Here is a 16,731-nt window from a genome sequence, read left to right as displayed (position 1 = left end):
CACCAGCTTGAGTTCACAATACAGCTCATACCCTTGAGCAGAGTCCCAGGCATACCCGCAGGAACATGGACACACACAGACTCACACAGACACACAGACACACACACACAGACACACACACACACACACACCAGTTCCATCAGGACAAGAGGGTCCTAAGTATTCCTGTGTGTACTCTATCTACATAGAGTGTTTCCAATAAAAACCTAGAACCTCCACACTTCTTTTTTTTATTGGATTTTATTTACTTATTTGAGAGTGTGAGCGAGAGAGAGAACATGAGTAGGGGCCGAGGGAGGGGGAGAAGCAGACCCCCCTATTGAGCAGGGAGCCTGACATGGGGCTCCATCCCAGGACCCCAGGATCGTGACCTGAGCCCAAGACAGGTGCTTAACCTCCTGAGCCACCCAAGCACCCTGCACCTCCACATTTGTACATAACAGTCTAAAGAATTACTTTAAGAGGACTGTGGCCACTTCCGAAACATCTATCTGAGAGGTGAATTAAATTATGATTACAAATATTTGTGGAAAGTTTTTGGGAAAGGGGTGTGCGTGTGAGCGCACACATGAGCCCGAGTATAGAATACTAATCATAGTCGAAATACTGCTCCGGGCTGATAATCACATGCTGACAAACGAATCCCATTACAAAGAACAAATAAAAACCCGGCCAGAGAGCACAGGCAGCTGCCGTGCCCTCCTGTCACACCTGATGGAAGAGATTGGGCTGGAGACAGAGCCACACAGTACATGAGGATATCTAGAGCTTCAGACGGAAAGTTAGCCCATGATCTTTCCACATAAAGCCTGCCGATTCGGTACCCACCTACTGTTTCCTATTCTTAATAGATTACTTCTCGTTTTGCCTGTTTTCCCTCCTTGGGTCCTGGAATATGTTTCATGGAAAATGTTCCTGCCCATGACACATTTGCACTAGGGGGGAGCCCCCCTGAGGCTCACTCCTCCCAACTGTGTTATTACAATCTGGATATTCCAGTAGCAACCACTCCTTTCCTGTACTACACTTGACGAGACACCTGCTCATCCAATTTTTAGATTTTGAACCTCAAAACAATCGGAGAGAAAGTTTAGATATTCCTATCTCCATTTCACAGAAAGGACTGGCCCCAAAAGGAGACTTGCTCAAGATCAAAGAGCTACTATACATGGGGCGCCTGGGTGGCACAGTTGTTAAGCGTCTGCCTTCGGCTCGGGGCGTGATCCCGGCGTTCTGGGATGGAGCCCCACGTCAGGCTCCTCCGCTGGGAGCCTGCTTCTTCCTCTCCCACTCCCCCTGCTTGTGTTCCCTCTCTCACTAGCTGTCTCTCTCTCTGTCAAATAAATAAATAAAATCTTAAAAAAAAAAAAAAAAAAAAGAGCTACTACACAGGAAAACCGGGGCTGGACCCGAATCTCAAGTCCGGTTCTCTTTCAGCCATACCTTATAGCCCTGTGCACAGGAATACTGCCTGCCATCCACCCTAGCCACCCAATCCCACATCTGTCAGATAACATCGGACATTGGCTCAGACCTGGGCCAACAAATGGAATGGCGGAGACAGAGCGTAAAACTCAAATCTCTTTTGACTTCAGCAGTGTGAACATCTCCCAACAGGTCTGACCTGCCACGGACTCTGGGAGCTTTCTTCCATGGCAACAACTGCTGCAGGTATGAGAGGAAGGGCCCCCCAGACCCTGGAGTGTCTACACATCGCTTGTGGACAAGCATTGTGTGGTTTGGTCTGAGCACAGGCAGGAGCACCTGATCACGTGGTGCTCTTTTACAGAGATGAGCTCCTCTGCCGGAAACCAGGTGGTGAACGGTTTTCCCTGGGAATCGGGGGCACTGGGGGCAAGTTGGCATGCAAAGGCTAAGACAAGTTTCTCTACAGAGGAGGCCTTGGGGGAGGACAGACAGCAGCCATAAATAAGGAACCGCTGATGCTTTGGCAGTTCTGTAGACGGTACCTGGGAGTCATTCTCAAGCCCTGACCTGGAACACAGAAGGGAGAGTGTGCTGATGCAGGACCCTGTGGCCCTCCCCACCCATCCTCCTTGAACTCACATGACCTTGGAAATATCACTTTCTCTTTTTCTGTTGAGCAGTTCAGCTGCCAGAGTGGAACCTTCACGAACATGGCTTATGGTGTCAGAACACTTGTAATGGGAAGAGAGGTACTCCCTGCACCAAAATATTGCTTCCTGCCTCCTTCCATCATGGTGCCCAAAATGCCCTTCTTATTTGCCATCTTATATCTCAAAGGCTTTGAATAGTCAAGAGTCCCCTATTAAAATGTTAATTCCCTAAAAACGCCATTTAGGTAAGAGACATCCACTGTAGGCTGAGGACCAATAGCTTGAGAAGACAAAATTGCGGACCTTACCGCTTGCAAGAAGGAGGGGAGCCCTGCACTTCGGGCGCACACCATGGGCCCATCGCACCAAGGAAGGGGGACTCCCCACATGACTGTTGTGAGTTTCTAAAAGAGGGCAGTGTGGTGTCTTGGAAAGAGATTGGGGGAAAGTAGAAGCCGGCTATAAGCTCTGCTCCCTGTGACACCCGTCCCTTCCCTGTCTTGGGCCTCAGTCTCCTCATCTGTAAAAGGAAGGGACTGAGCTGGAGGAGTGCTAATGCTCTGTCTGGCTCTTAGGCTCTCAGGGCTGGGGAGTGAAGGAGACCTTGGCGTGAGCTGGAGACCCTTTGAGTGGATGGTTGGCTAGTCCTGGAACAGAGAGGAAGGAGAATCCCCAACAGGCAGCTAAGAAGAAACTCTCCTAGGAGAAGGATCTAGAATTGGGGTGGGTCCTGGCGCGGGGAGTAGCCTGCCACTAGGGGAGGTGGGGAAGCATGCCCCAGGTTATCAACTCCCTCTTATTCCCAGACTTGCTGCAGGTGGGTCCTGGTCTCTGTCGTTAGGAGAACAAGCACCCTACTGCCAGGTGCCCTCATGGCCTTTGATCAGATGCCTGGGCTCTGCCAAGTTTCTCTTAATAGTGGCTGGGCTGCTTCCAAATGTAACTGATTTCAGCCCAAAAGACACAGGGAAAAGAGTATAGGAGTCAGGAGACCTGAATTCTGGCCCCATCTTGCTGAGTGATCGATCTTGGGCAAGTCCTTTCATGGTCCCTTACCTGCCCCTAACCTGGTCCTTAGATTCAATGTGGGTCCCCAGCTCAGGACCCACTGTAACCTCCAAGCTTTGAGGTAGTGAAAGGGCTGCCTAACAGGCAAGTTCTGCTCTGGCTTGGTCAAGAACACCTCCACATTAAACTCCAGAGGGTGGATCAGGCCACAGGGGGTTCCAAAGATAAGCCCTGGTCCCCAAAGCCCCAGGTCAGAGGTTTCTTCTATTCTGTCCCACTAGGGGAAGGAGGAAGGCAGAAACACACTTGAACTTAACCTTTGCTTCTTCTTCAGTTCAGAGCATTAATGCTGAAAGTCTTGCTCTTATATAATCTAACACACCCATTTTACTCATGAGGATCCTGAGGCTAGAGGGGGGAAGTGACTTGATTAGGTTAATGCGGAGGGATTCCTGGTCAGTTCAAGGTCTGCATCCAAGGCTCTTCCTGAAGGCTTTCTGCCACACCACATTCTTTGAGCCTTCATTTGACTCAAATTAGAGGGATTGGGGTCATAACCTTGCGGCTGAGAGGAGCAAGAATGGGACTCCAACTCCATGGCAGAGCCAATTTCAAATAAACCATCCTTCTCCAAACCAGAACCACCCCTCCCTAGGAAGGTCAAGGAAGTTCCAAGGAAACTCTTGGGAATTGAATCTACCTCCTGTAGAGATGAAGAGTCAGTTGAACCCCAATCTTCCCTCCTTTCCAAACATATGTCCTCAAAACCTTGAGGGGCGCCTAGGTGGCTCAGTCGGTTAAGCATCTGACTCTTGATTTCAGCTCAGGTCATGATCTCAAGGTCATGATCTCAGGGTCATGAGATCGAGCCCCACGTCAGGCTTCTTGCTGGGCCTGGAACCTGCTTAAGATTCTCTCTCTCCCTCTGCCCCTCCCTCCCACCTCAAGCCCACTCTCTGTCTCTTTCTCTGTCTCTCTCTCAAAACAAAAAAGAACACCAACAAAAACCAAAAAACCTTGACTCCTCCGTCCAGGTAATGCCCTTGAGCTTTTCCAGACCTATTCTCCCAGCCTGAAGTAGAATCACTCCTTACTCGTCCCATAGTGTTTCCTGAGTACCAACTAGGTGCAAGTTTCTGTGTTAAGTTTGGTGAATCAGAGACGCCTGGAGACACATGCCTGTCCTTGGAGTATTCAGCCAACCAGGAAAGACACGGATGATTAATAATCATGATGCAATGGGAAGAGCTCCCCCACCCTCAAACTAGACCTGCTCTTCTAGGGTGAGATCTTGCCAGACCAGATCTCAGGACAGAAGCAAGAGGAGACCAGGTTCCTCTGGGGGCCGCCACCCCACCCACCAGGAGCATTCTTGCTAGGAAGGCATCACCTGCCCTTTCTACCTCCAACATCAGGCAGCTAGTAGATACTCATTCACACTTGGTGGCAGGAGTGACATGTTTCGTAAGAATGGCATGACAGGTATTTATCATCAAGCATCTACCATGCATGAAATGTAGAGGTACAAAAGAAGGGGGGATCAAAGAGAAATTCAACTGCCAGTTTCTGCCATCCCAAAGCTAAAAATCTGGTTGTAAGCCATAAGAACGGGAGGAGTGTGAAAAGAGCTCGGGTTTTAGAGTTTGGCCCCTTGGGGTCTTGGGCCCTCTTGTGTAACCTTGCGCATGACATCACCCCTCTATGGCTCAGTTTGTTCATCTGTAAATGGGGGACAGGGCCAGCGCATGACCAGGGATTGCAGGATTAGTGCTGACTGATGACGGCGTGTTTGATTTGTTTGTGCTTAAAGTTTGGGCTTTCTTTTCTTTTAGGTCTGAGCTAGGCTTGTGAGAAGGAGAAGAAACGAAGACAGGATCGGGTGGGGAGCTGGGCCATCAGAGAAGCCAGAGGGAAATGATGCCTCACAGGAGGACATGGGATGGGACAGAGATGAGGAGGGGACGCAGAAGGGTTACCCTCTGTTGGGGTTAGGAACTGGTGCCACTGAACAGGCCTAGAGAAGGGAGGGAATGGGTGCCAAGTTCCAGGGCCCACCTAGCCATTCAAGCCACCAATATGGTGGTCATTCAGGGTTGCTCAAATTGGCTCACCTCAGAGCAGGTCACAGGGGGCTGGCCCCAGGCACACTGTGGCCTAGGAACACGGATGAGCCATCAGGAGCAGGAAGGGCCCCAGCTGACAATAAAGCCAGATCCAGATGTGGCCGCGTGCAGGAAGACCTGGTGCCCCGGGTCCAGAGTGCCCTGACCCCGCGGCCTCCTGGCCCTCCTGGAGCCTGGAGTAGTTTCCCGCGTGTCAGACGTGGCTCCTGGGCGCCCGGTGCGCACACGCTTCTCGCTCTGTCGCGTATCACTTGCCAGCAGACGTGGGGACCGCTGATGCGTACCACATGGAGGGAAGGGTTCTGCTGATTAAATTACTCGATCCTGCTAGAAATGAGGGCAACTTGCCCCTAATAGGATTTTTATGTTTCTCATGATGCTTGCTGACTCCCACGAGGTTTTTCCATCCCCAGTGTGGTGCCAGGGGTGAGTTCTACCAGCCAGCTCTCTCCCCCTTCAAGAGCAGGGCCCTTAAAGGCAACTCTGTTTCTGGGAGGGAATTGTGCTTTCTCAGTCTAACAGAACCTTTCTAATTTGTTTCCAATCTGTTCTGCTGACTGTGGGGGCCGTGAGTGGGAGGTTTGCCGTAGGGAGGAGCCTGCGTGTGCGTGGAGTGGGTGTTCTCGGCAGCTCTGAGTGTTGAGAAGGTCTGTCATACTATTGTTTATTTTGTACTGTCCTAGCTTTCCCTCGCTCCCCGTCAACACACACCACAAATGGTACAAACGGACATGGGAGGATGTTCTTGCGGTTGATGAAACGCCTCCTCCGTGGACTTGTGCTGCCACCTGGCAAGACCTCTCCTGCCGACGGAAGTCACTTCGTTTTTCACGAAGTCAATGGTGCATTGTTGGACACAGAGGATTACTTAGGCCGGGGAAGAATGTGGAAAGTGTCTCACTGCATTTAAAGTGCCATCAGGTTACGCAAAGGAGAAACATGAACCTCACCTCGCAAGAAGGAAAAGCTAGATGTGATGAGTGAACCAGACCTCAGGTGCTCTCTGGAAGGTGTGTTTCATCCAAGTACTTAGTTTTGCTCTGGGCACACCACTTTTTTCCCGCCGAGTGTCAGGAGCAAATTAGTGTTCGGTTTTTGTTTTTTTCATTCAAATTTCTCTTCTTACACTAGTGATATCATCCCTGGAAGACTGAGACGTAAGAAGAGGTGAATCATGTATCACCTTCGAATCTCTTCTAGAATTACATCAGCCGGAGGGCGATGGTGTGCAGTGGGGATAAAAGCCAAAAAGTAGAAGGGAGGAAGGAGGGAAGGGGAAGGCACCAGGAGTGAGGGACGGAACTGGTTCTTTTGCAGTCTGCTTATTTTCTTCTTCCTCCTTCTTCCACCCTGAAACCCCCCTTCCCTATTTATTAATCAGATAACTGGAAAAATCAGACTTTAAAGAGACAGTTGCCTTACATTTATTGACAATGTTGGTTTAAATGTCATTTGTCTGAACTTTCTGACCAATACGCCATACCCCCTTCAGTCACAGATAAAAGCCAACCTTGGCATTGTCACTAGACCATTAACTGGTTAAGAATGAAGACACACAGGGGCGCCTGGGTGGTTCAGTCAGTTAAGTGTCCAACTCTTGATTTCAGCTCACATCATAATCTCAGGGTCGTGAGATCGAGTCCTGCATCAGGCTCCGCGCTCAGCAGCGAGCCGGCTTGAGATACTCTCTCCCTTTCCCTCTGCCCCTCACCCCCCCGACACACACACTCTCTCTCTCAAATAAATAAATCTTAAAAAAAAAAAAACAAAAACCAAAAATGGAATGAAGACACACAGACCCTGCCCCACCACCACGTATTAGCCATGTGATCTTCACCCTCTTTAATGTTTTTTTTTTTTAAGATTTTATTTATTTATTCGACAGAGATAGAGACAGCCAGCAAGAGAGGGAACACAGGCAGGGGGAGTGGGAGAGGAAGAAGCAGGCTCCCAGCGGAGGAGCCCGATGTGGGCTTGATCCCAGCAACGCCCTGAGCAGAAGGCAGATGCTTAACGACTGAGCCACCCAGGCGCCCCCCCCTCTTTAATGTTCTTATCAGTTTCAAAGAGCAGAGGAACTTGGCAATGTGTGAAAATAATTTCAAATGTGAAATCCAGTCATGCGAGGTAGTGATGGGCCACACAGCTGCCTGCCAGTGCGGTGAGAGCTGTCTGGAAGGCGTGCGGGTGAGTATCTGGGGAGGGAGGATCTGACTCTCCTGACCTCACTCTACCTGGGGGTTTTAAATTTCATGCAATGGTGTGTATCTGAGGTATTTGGGGAGAGGGGTAGGGACTCTCAACCAAACCAAAATATAACAGAGTCAAAGGCCTGGAGCTTGTCCTAATGCCCTTAAGAAGTGATTCTGAATATTTTTTAGTTATTTCCCACCCACCCCTTGTTTTTCGCTTCTAAAGTTAATCTTATGCCCAAACCACTCCTGTTAATTCGGAAGAAAATCTTTCACCCTCCCTCTGTGGTTCCAACAAATTCCAGACTCCTCAGGATCTGTGGTTCTAGCTGCTTCAAACATAATTATGATGAAAACAAAGCAGAGTGGCCGAAGGACAGCAGGGAAGGCCAGGAGTGGGATCATTTCTGCAACACAGGAAATGGAGCCCAAAGGGGCAAAGGGAAAAAAATAATTTGAGGAAGGCACAGTTTTGGCAGCGTCTTATTACAACTTCCAGCTGATCGGCTGTAGCCAAACCAGAGACATCTGTTTGGAGTTTACAACAGAAACAAGCTCCCAGAAAGCCTGAAAACTCTGAGACACACACACACACACACACACACACACACACACACCCAAGCTCTAACAGTTCTTGTCTGCCTTGACCTCCACACCATGCCCCCACTGGGTCACGCTGGGTTGTGGAAGGGAAGGAAATAGGTTCTTCCGCTGGCCTCCCCACCCGCCCCACCTGCGCCATGACTCATTCACGCCATGATCAGAACTTACCAACCTTCCTCTCTCCTTGATTTTCCTCCCAGGAAAAACAGAGATGGCCCCACTCCTCACAGAGCCCCAAGGACACTTTCCTCAGGTCTCTGGTTGATCTTTAAAGCCCCTTGAGCTGTTTGTAAAGGAAAAGGTGAACCACAGAAGGCCGTGGTAAAACCTCAGAAGACCTTGAAAGTCACTCTTCCCTAAATAACCTCCCAAGTCTGGGAGTGAGGAACAGAACTCACCCTGTATCCCCAAGAATTAACTAGGAGAGACCAGAAAAAGTCCACAGCCCCACAGTTTACTGCGTGAAGAATATGGGAGGGCGCGCTCAGAGAGAAAGCGAGGGCTGGCCCCAGCCATGGCCCTATGGTGGTGGAGGGCGACAAAGGCCCGGGGCTATGCAAACAGCGGGGGTCCCCTTCTGGAAACACTTTCAAGCACCACACCATCCCACCAATGGCCAGGCCCTCTTCCAGACCCCTGGCCCCCAGCATTTTCAGCAGCACTTCCAGACGCTCACCTGTTCTGTTACATTGTCCTCTTTATTCTCTCCCCACTGGCGGCAAACAGAAACAGAGCAGCGCTACTCTTAAAAAATAACAATGTTTTATACACATTTCTGTATATACAACTGAACAACATTTTACATGTCCCTTTTGCACAGCAAAAGATATAAACATTTAGCTCTGAGAACACAGTTATGTACAAAAAAAATTTCAAAAATACTTCACAACAGTGCAAAATATTTTACACAGTATCACGGAGGGAGATCTTTAGAGCAGGAGGAAGATGTGTGTATTTTTAAAGGAAAACTCCTTTTTTATTTTAAGATAGATGTCTTTAACTGTAAACAAAATGCAACTTTCTTTCATTTCCCCCCACCACCCCCCCCAAACAGTTATTTGAGGAATTTGGCAGAATTTCAAGGGTCTGAGTCTGAGGTAAACAACCCAAGCTCTCGCACCAAAACGACTGGGGACAAAGAGGTGGCATTACAGCCTCAAACGCTGTGAGAGCAAAAAACAAAGATGTTGGTTAATGACATGTCAATGACAGCGCTAGGCCGCTCCCTGTTCCTCGGTCTGGTCAGGGGAGGAAATTAACCCCTCCTCAGGCCCGAGCTGCCCCACAAACAGGAAATTGGCCTGCAGGCAGGCATGGCTTGCTGGTAGGACTTTGCTAACCAGCGGGCCCTTCCCTCACCCCCTCCCCGCCCCCCAGAGCCCTGCCTCTCTCTCCCTCCGTGCAGAGTCCACCCGCCTCGCACGTCTCCACGAGCAACCTGAGCCCAGCTTCAAACAGAGCCAAATGTGCAGAGAGGGCCAGGGTGTCTCATGTCCCCTTTCCTGGGGTCTGGCGGGGGACGGAGGAGAAGGGGGGTTGTCCAAAAGACGGGTGGGGAGTCACGGTGGGGCGCGAGGGGCACACGCAGGGAGCTGCTGAGATCTCAACCCGAGTGGGGCTCCTCTGGGTTGGCGCCGTCGGCAGGGCCCGACCGGTCCCCAGCGGTGGCAGAGGTGGCGTCCGGGCCCCCGCCTTCGATGGAGCTCTCGCTGCCGGTGCTCTCGCCGGACAGCAGGCGCGTCACCCGCAAGTCGGCCTGCAGACTGCGCACGTCGTTGCCGAAGCTGAGCTCTCCCAGGTCGTTAATAAGCTGGGACAGCTCGGCCTTCATGTCGGAGGCGCTGCCCAGCAGCAGAGGCGGCGGCCCAGCCCCAGGGCCCAGGGCTACCCCACCGCCCCCTAGCGCCTCCTCGCGGCCACTCTCCAGCGTGTCCAGCAAGTCCCCGCATTCCAAGTGCATGGCCACCATCAGCGCCCGCTGCGCCTCGGCTTCTTCCGCTGCCGGGTCCCCCTCCTCAGCACGGTCCTCCTCCTCCTCCTCCTCCTCCAGGCAGCCCTCCGTGTGCTCCTCTTCCTCTTCCTCCTGCAGCTCCTGCTCCTGCTGTTCGCCGAGCAAGTCCTCGGTGATGGAGCCCAGCTTGGGCGCGCTGCGGCTGCGTTCCACCGGTGGCTTGTAGCAGCAGGGTCCGTGTAGGAGCAGTTTGCGCAGCGGCACGAGCGGGATGGTGTGCGCGCCCACCAGCTCCTGCTGCTGGTGACGCGCATCGTCCCTCCGCTTGAGCCGTTTAAATTCCGCCAGTGCGTTGGCCGACGTCTGGTACAACAGCAGGGCCATGGCCTGAGCCTTCTCGGGCTTGGACACCAGCACCGCGTGGCAGCGCAGCATTACCGCCTTGTGCTTGAGCTCGTGCCGGTATACCCAGGCGAAGACCTTGGGCAGCCGCGCGTCTGCCACGCAATAGGTAACGCGGTGTAGCAGGTAGAGGTGGCCCGGGCGGCGCAGCGCGCGCTCCTCGGCGTGCACCATGCGGATACCCTGCGCGCTCACAGTCAGCTTCATCTTGGTGCCCTGACGACCTGCCTCGCTCTTGCTCCAGATCTTGCCCACCGCTAGGTCAGTGCAGCCGTCCCCGCGCGCCTGAATGGTGGTGGCATTGCCCAGGTAGAGCACGGTGTAAGTGGGGTCCTCGCTGGTGATATGCAGCTTCTTGCGCTTGGAGCGAAACATGCTGCCCACCCGGCTGAGCGCGCCTTCGGGGCACGCCCGCGCCAGCGAGCTGAGCGCCGAGTAGTGCAGGCTCACCGCGTAGCCCTTGGGCTTGGACGCCTGCCGTGGCGGCGCCTCGGCCAGCAGCTCGAACTTGTGCTTCTTCCACGGCAGCATCTCCGGAGGGCGCCCCCGCGCAGCTGGGCGGCGGCGGCGGCGGAGCGGCGGGTACGAGCCCCGCTGAGCCACCCGCCCGGGCCGGGCTCGGCCGGGGCAAGACAGGAAAAACAAAAAACAAAAAACACCTCTGCTGGGAGTGGCCCAGTGGTAGAGAGGGAGTTAGGGAGTATCGTGCTCCGGGACCCCGCCGAAGAGGGTACGGGTAAAAATTTTAAGAGAAGAAAATATTCAGCTGCGAGTGTGGGGAGAAAAACAGCGGGCACAGATTTACCCCGGCCAGGGCAAGGATGAGGGCAAAGAGTCTTAGGCAAGCAAAATGAGAGAAGACGAAATCAGAGTGGAACGTTAAAAAGAGATGCGCGCGCGCAAACAGAAGGAGCCCCCGCCAAAGCAGTCGGGACGGGGCGAGAATATGCAGGAACTCCTCGGCGAACCTGGAAAGGGCCCCCGCGCGCGCGCACACACACACGCGCGCACACACACACTCCCCAGGGCTGGGACTAGAAGCCGCGGAAACTCGATAGCGAGTGTGCCCAAGGCCGGTGCTCCCCGCCCCCAAGGGGTGCCGGAGCCGGAGAGCCCCTCGGCTGGGCTGGTCCCAGACCCTGCGGCTTGCCCGGAGTGCAGTCAGATGCTGCCCCGGCTGGCCGCGGCGGGCCCGGCGCAGCACTCCCGCTGTGGCTCACTGCATCTTCGCTCCGGCCGGACGCGGGGACTCGGGCTCGGCGGGCTCACTGTCCCGGCTGGCTCGGCCGGGGCAGCGCGGGGCGCCGAGAGCGGGGCGCGCGCATGGTCGGCTCCTGGGACGGTCGCTACCTCATTTCTTCGCTTTGGGGGTGTCCGACTCCGCTCCCGAGGTCCCCGAGGTCTGCTGCCCGCCTTTGCGGCGCGTCCGTCCCGTGCTGCGAGCGGTAGCCGGCTAGCCAGCCTCACATCCTTGCGGTCCGGGAGCAAGATCTCGGGTAAATATAGGCCGGCGCGAACCATTCGCCGCGCGGGGACAGGGGAGGAGCAGAGAAGAGGATGCGTTTCGGGCTCGGACGCCCGGCGGGTTCCTGGTCTCTTAAAGGGACCTAGTTGCAGCCATTTGTTGAGGGAAAGGGGAAACCGGTCCAATCCCGCAATTACATCTCAGATTTGCCAGCATCTCGTTTATCTACAGGTATCGCCAAGACCCGGGGTTACCCCTCGGGAAAAGCAACTTGAATTCTGACACTCCACCCTCAGGCTGAATTGCAACTCACTAAATAAATGTATGTCTACATCGAAACTTCTGGGGGAAGTGGTGGAAGGTGGGATTTAGACTAATTTACTATGCAAAAAGGTTGGGGAAATAGTGGTTCTTTCTTTGTGTGACAGCTCTCTGAGAATGAGTAGGTGCTGTTTAATATTATATTTTTTCACAATTTTCATTAAAGGAGACAGAAGCAAGGAAAACAGCGAGACTTATCTTTTAGGATCTTGGAGCCCTTTCTCCACAGACAAGCAGATAGTGAGAAGTGAGATGAGTGTAATGCGGTGATTGGAGTGAACAATATGGTATATAGTCCATAAATAAAGTGCTTCCTGCGCCGAATCCCTAGCAGTGGCCCCTCCTGCTCTCAGGCCTCAGAGAAGAGCAGTTTTCGGAGACCTCTAGGATTTCTAGGTAATGCCTATGTGTGGTTAGAACTCATTTTACTTTGGCAGGCCAATCATTCAGTTTTATTACATCATTGACACATCTTGGGATGAGAATTCCTAGTTAAAATCCAAATGACCTTTTTTTTTATTTCAGTGTCTAATAATGGTCAGCCACCCTCCACTAGGAATGGCAATCCCATCATTATGCTTTTCTCTAGTGCTGACCGAACAGCATAGCTTTAATCATCTGACCAGCTTGACCCTTGGCTGGTAACTCATTTCTGGGCCCTCAAAATAACTTCCTCGCCTCTATGGTCTGCTCAGTGAAAGCAACGCGACTTCAGGCTGGAATGTGTGGTAAATGTCCAGGTGATGCTGCATGAAACTCCCGAGGTCATCCTGGAGGAGGACAGCGGAACCCCTTTCCCCCCTAGGCCCCAGGGGGTCTTGGCTATCTTTGGCTTCCGTGCCAAAACCACTGATTTCAGAACTACTGTAGCCCCTCCTGGGAATTCTCTGGAGCCCTACCTTTGCTAATTTTCAAACTTTCTTTGAAATTTAAATAACCTTTCTTTGAATTCTAACCCAATTTTCTCAGACTCAGTGGTGCTGAGTGTCAACGTAACTTTTGTGAGTACTTTTTGGTGCCAGGCCCTGGGCTAGGAGCAGACCCGGTTCCTGTCTCCAAGGAGCTCCCAGTCCCACGAAGGACGCCAACTGCACCCAGCTCTGGGCTTCCACTGCAACTATGAAAGCACTCTGTGTCCCCCAGTGCCTGGTACAAATAGGCACTACTTGATTGTTGAATGAATGAATGAGACGTGCGTGTGAACGGGAAGACAGGGTAGGCTACGTGCCCTGAGAAAGACCCAAAGTACTATGAGAAGTTAGAAGAAGAGAAGGTTCGTTGTGAGTAGGAAGATCAGAAAAGGCTCCACAGAAGGTGATGTTTGAAGAATGAGCAGGCTTTCTCCAAGCAGGGAAGAACTAAAGGGCTTTCTAGATCTAGAGGGCAGCAGAATTATAGAACCTGAAAATGCAGGCACATGTGCAGATTAGGATGGAGTTTAATGACTATAACGATGAGAGTAGAAAGTTTCCTGATGGTGATTTTTTGGGCCCCCCTAGTCTCTGAGGGAAGGAATGGCCTTTTCATGGCTGACTCTCACTCCAGGGTGTCATTAGACCAGAGCTCTGATGCCTTACTCCCCAGCTGTACTAATGCCCTAACGGAGGGATACTTGGCCTGGTGCTGGAATGAACTAGTTAGGACTCTAATAAGCCATTTAAGCCAAGGTGAATTCCTCTTCCACTCAGCTTTCTGGAATATCTTGCAGTGGCAACCACATAGACTGTATGTACTCCAAACGGAAAAGTCTGGTAAAAAACACACCAGATTAACCTGTGTTAGGTGACCGTTAGCTGGTGCATAATCTCGAAGTCTAAACTCTACAATAGTAGATGTCATGTTCAAGCAGGTACCATTTCCAACTTGCTCAGAGGTCCAAGGGTTAGAAGGGTTTGGGGCAGACAAGGAAGGATCAGTGGTGGGAGGTAAGGCTGGTCTCACCTTCTGCAGGGGCACTGCCTCAGGCATCACAGGGTAGCAGGGAGAGCCGTGGACCACAATGGCAGGGAGGATTCCACCAGCGGGCCTGGCTTCTCCGAGGCAGCGCGAGGGCATCCATTCTGGGTGCAGAGGCCCACTGAGCTGCTCCTGTGACTGGTCACTGCCATGCCTGGACAACCTCCTCAGTAAGTCTGTTTTCAACCTCGGGAGCACAGAAAGGTTCTAGGCAAATGTGAACACTCTGCGGTGTGAGTCACAGTCTGTGCCGGTGCTCACAGACCCAGAGGCGGAGGACCAGGCTGTCTCTTGCCCGCCTGGGCCCTGGGGGCCTGGAGCTGGTCCTGGGCCTGGGCTGGCCCCTGGGGCCTGCCTCACCTTGTCACCACTGAGGCTGAGTTTCTTCAGCCAGGGAAACCGGTGGCACCATTTATGAGCCCACACCACGGACCTGAGACACAGGGCAGCTCCAGAACAGAACATGAGCCAAGGCAGTTTGGGGAACAGGTCAGAAACTGCATCAGGCCGCAGACTGGCCTTTTCTGTGTAATGCCGCGCCATCTACTGGTGGCAGGCAGAAGTGCCATCAGGGGGGCCGGTTTCTCCTAGAACCGGATAAGGCAGTGGTTGAATCAACACGCAGCCAAGTCACAGCCGAGAAACCTGGCCTCTGACTTGACATCTGAGAGTCAGCCTCTGAGCTCACAGAAAGCGTTCAGGCTGGCTTTCTCCCACCTTATTTCTTGCATAATGATCCTCCCTCTCGGGCCTCCTTCCCCAACACCCTAAACGCATGTCGGCTTCAGAGACAACAAATGACTAATCTGGGATCCTCAAAGTCATCCAATTAACATTTGTTGTGAGTCTGTGGTGGATGCAATGCCGTTGCTGGGGATATTGTGTTAAAGCAGACAGACGGGTCTTTGCCCTCATGGGATTTATATCCTACAGGGAGGCAGAGAATAAGCAAACAAATAATAAAATCTCAAATAGTGATAAGTCTCAACACACACAAGAAAGCAGTGCTAGGAGCAGAAGGCGGTTGGTTGAGACCACATGGCCAGGGAAGGCGACTCTGGGCAGAGATCTCTAGAAGGTGGAGTCAGCCACGCAGGAACATGCTAGCCTGTGCTGACCAGGAAGGAGGTCACAAGCCATGTATGGCTACCGAGCTCTTGAAATGCAGTTGGTCCAAACTGAGGTGTGATGCAGGTGCGAGATACACGCTGGGTTTCAAAGACTTAGAAAAAAAAGAAGGAAAAAATCTCTCAATCGTCTTATAATAATTATATATTGAATGATAATATTTTGGTTATGTTGAGTTAAATAGACTATATTATTAAAATTAATTTGGCCTGTCTCCTTTTACCTGTTTAATGTGGATACCAGAACAACCACAACTGTAGATCTGGATAGCACTGTGCGAGGCTAACATGCAGGCCCGGAGGTGGGAAGGCGCTCAGCGGGTTCGAGCACTCTCCAGCTTGAAAAATCCTACCGTGTGATGACAGCCTCTGACTCTTCAGCCCTCCTCATTTCTGACTCCTCTTATATCAATTCTTTAATTAAGACCTCCAGGATTGACATCAGCATCCATCACAGAGCAAACTCACCCACGGGCTGCACCAGGCCAGTTTCTGGGTCCCTTAAATCAGGATCTCCGCTGAAACTCCTCTGTGGTTGAACAACACATCCTGAAGTTCGGGTAGCCCGCCCTGGCCCGCTTCATTCCTCCCACCATCAACTCCTTCCTAGCCTCTTCTCCTTCCCCTCTCCCCCTTCCAAGGCTCCTTCGAAGTGGAGGTGGGGGCCTCAAACACAGTATGCTGAGTGAGAGAAGCCAGACAGAAAAGGGCACATATCGTCGGAGTCCACTCATGTGAACTATAGGGAATAGGTGGGTCCACAGTGACAGAGCACAGGCGGGTGGTTGCCAGGGGCTGGGGAGAGGGAGGAATGCAGAACGACTGCTGAATGGTATGGGGCTTCCTTTTGGGGTGATGAAAACGTTTTGGAACTGCATAGAAGTAGTGGTTGCACGACATTGTGGACACACGAGGTATCGCTTCCTTGTTGACCTCGGAATGGTTAATTTTATGGTATATGCATCTCATCTCATCTCGACTTTTTTTTTTAAGTGGAAGGGGGTGATGTGATGTGACAAGGACCCCACTCTCCCTTGCTGGCTTTGAAGGTGGAGGGAGGCGCTCCATGCCAAAGAAAGCAGGCAGCCTCTAGAAACTGGAAAAGACCAGGACAAATTCTCTCCCAGAGCATCCACAAAGGAGACCCTGTGACACCTTGATTCCAGCCCGATGAGACCTGTGTTGGACTTCTAGCCTGCAGAATGGTAAGTTCCTATTGACTTATGCCACGTTTATGGTAATTCGTTACAGTGGCGAGACACCTCCCAGCCAGGCATCTCTTCTCCTGACTCCTTTTCCTCCCCACCCTTGCCTCAGTGAGCACCCTCAGTCCTCCCCACTCTTCCAAAGCTGCCCACTCCCCAGCAGAGCCAAGCACAGGACCTAGAGTTTCTTCTAGAAACCAAGGTGGTCAGAGCAACAGTAATTAGATAGATGGATAGATAGATAGATACACAGATAAAATCTTCTTTAAAAATCTCTTTTCCTTTGAACCTATCCCCCTC

At 52.2% G+C, this 16,731-nt stretch overlaps 1 protein-coding gene across 1 annotated transcript; it reads right to left on the bottom strand.

The window, feature by feature from the left end:
• Positions 1-8,684: 8,684 nt before the first annotated feature.
• FAM43A (family with sequence similarity 43 member A) lies at positions 8,685-11,885 on the bottom strand. The gene has a single exon (XM_026496200.4). The coding sequence runs from the start codon at positions 10,886-10,888 to the stop codon at positions 9,608-9,610; it is 1,281 nt and encodes a 426-aa protein (XP_026351985.2). The 5' UTR covers positions 10,889-11,885; the 3' UTR covers positions 8,685-9,607.
• Positions 11,886-16,731: the final 4,846 nt, after the last annotated feature.

Source organism: Ursus arctos, unplaced genomic scaffold (genome assembly GCF_023065955.2).
Source record: "Ursus arctos isolate Adak ecotype North America unplaced genomic scaffold, UrsArc2.0 scaffold_4, whole genome shotgun sequence".
Classification (NCBI taxonomy): domain Eukaryota; kingdom Metazoa; phylum Chordata; class Mammalia; order Carnivora; family Ursidae; genus Ursus; species Ursus arctos.
The sequence above is the reverse complement of the archived record's forward strand: the minus strand, read 5'-3'. Positions and strand labels throughout refer to the sequence as shown.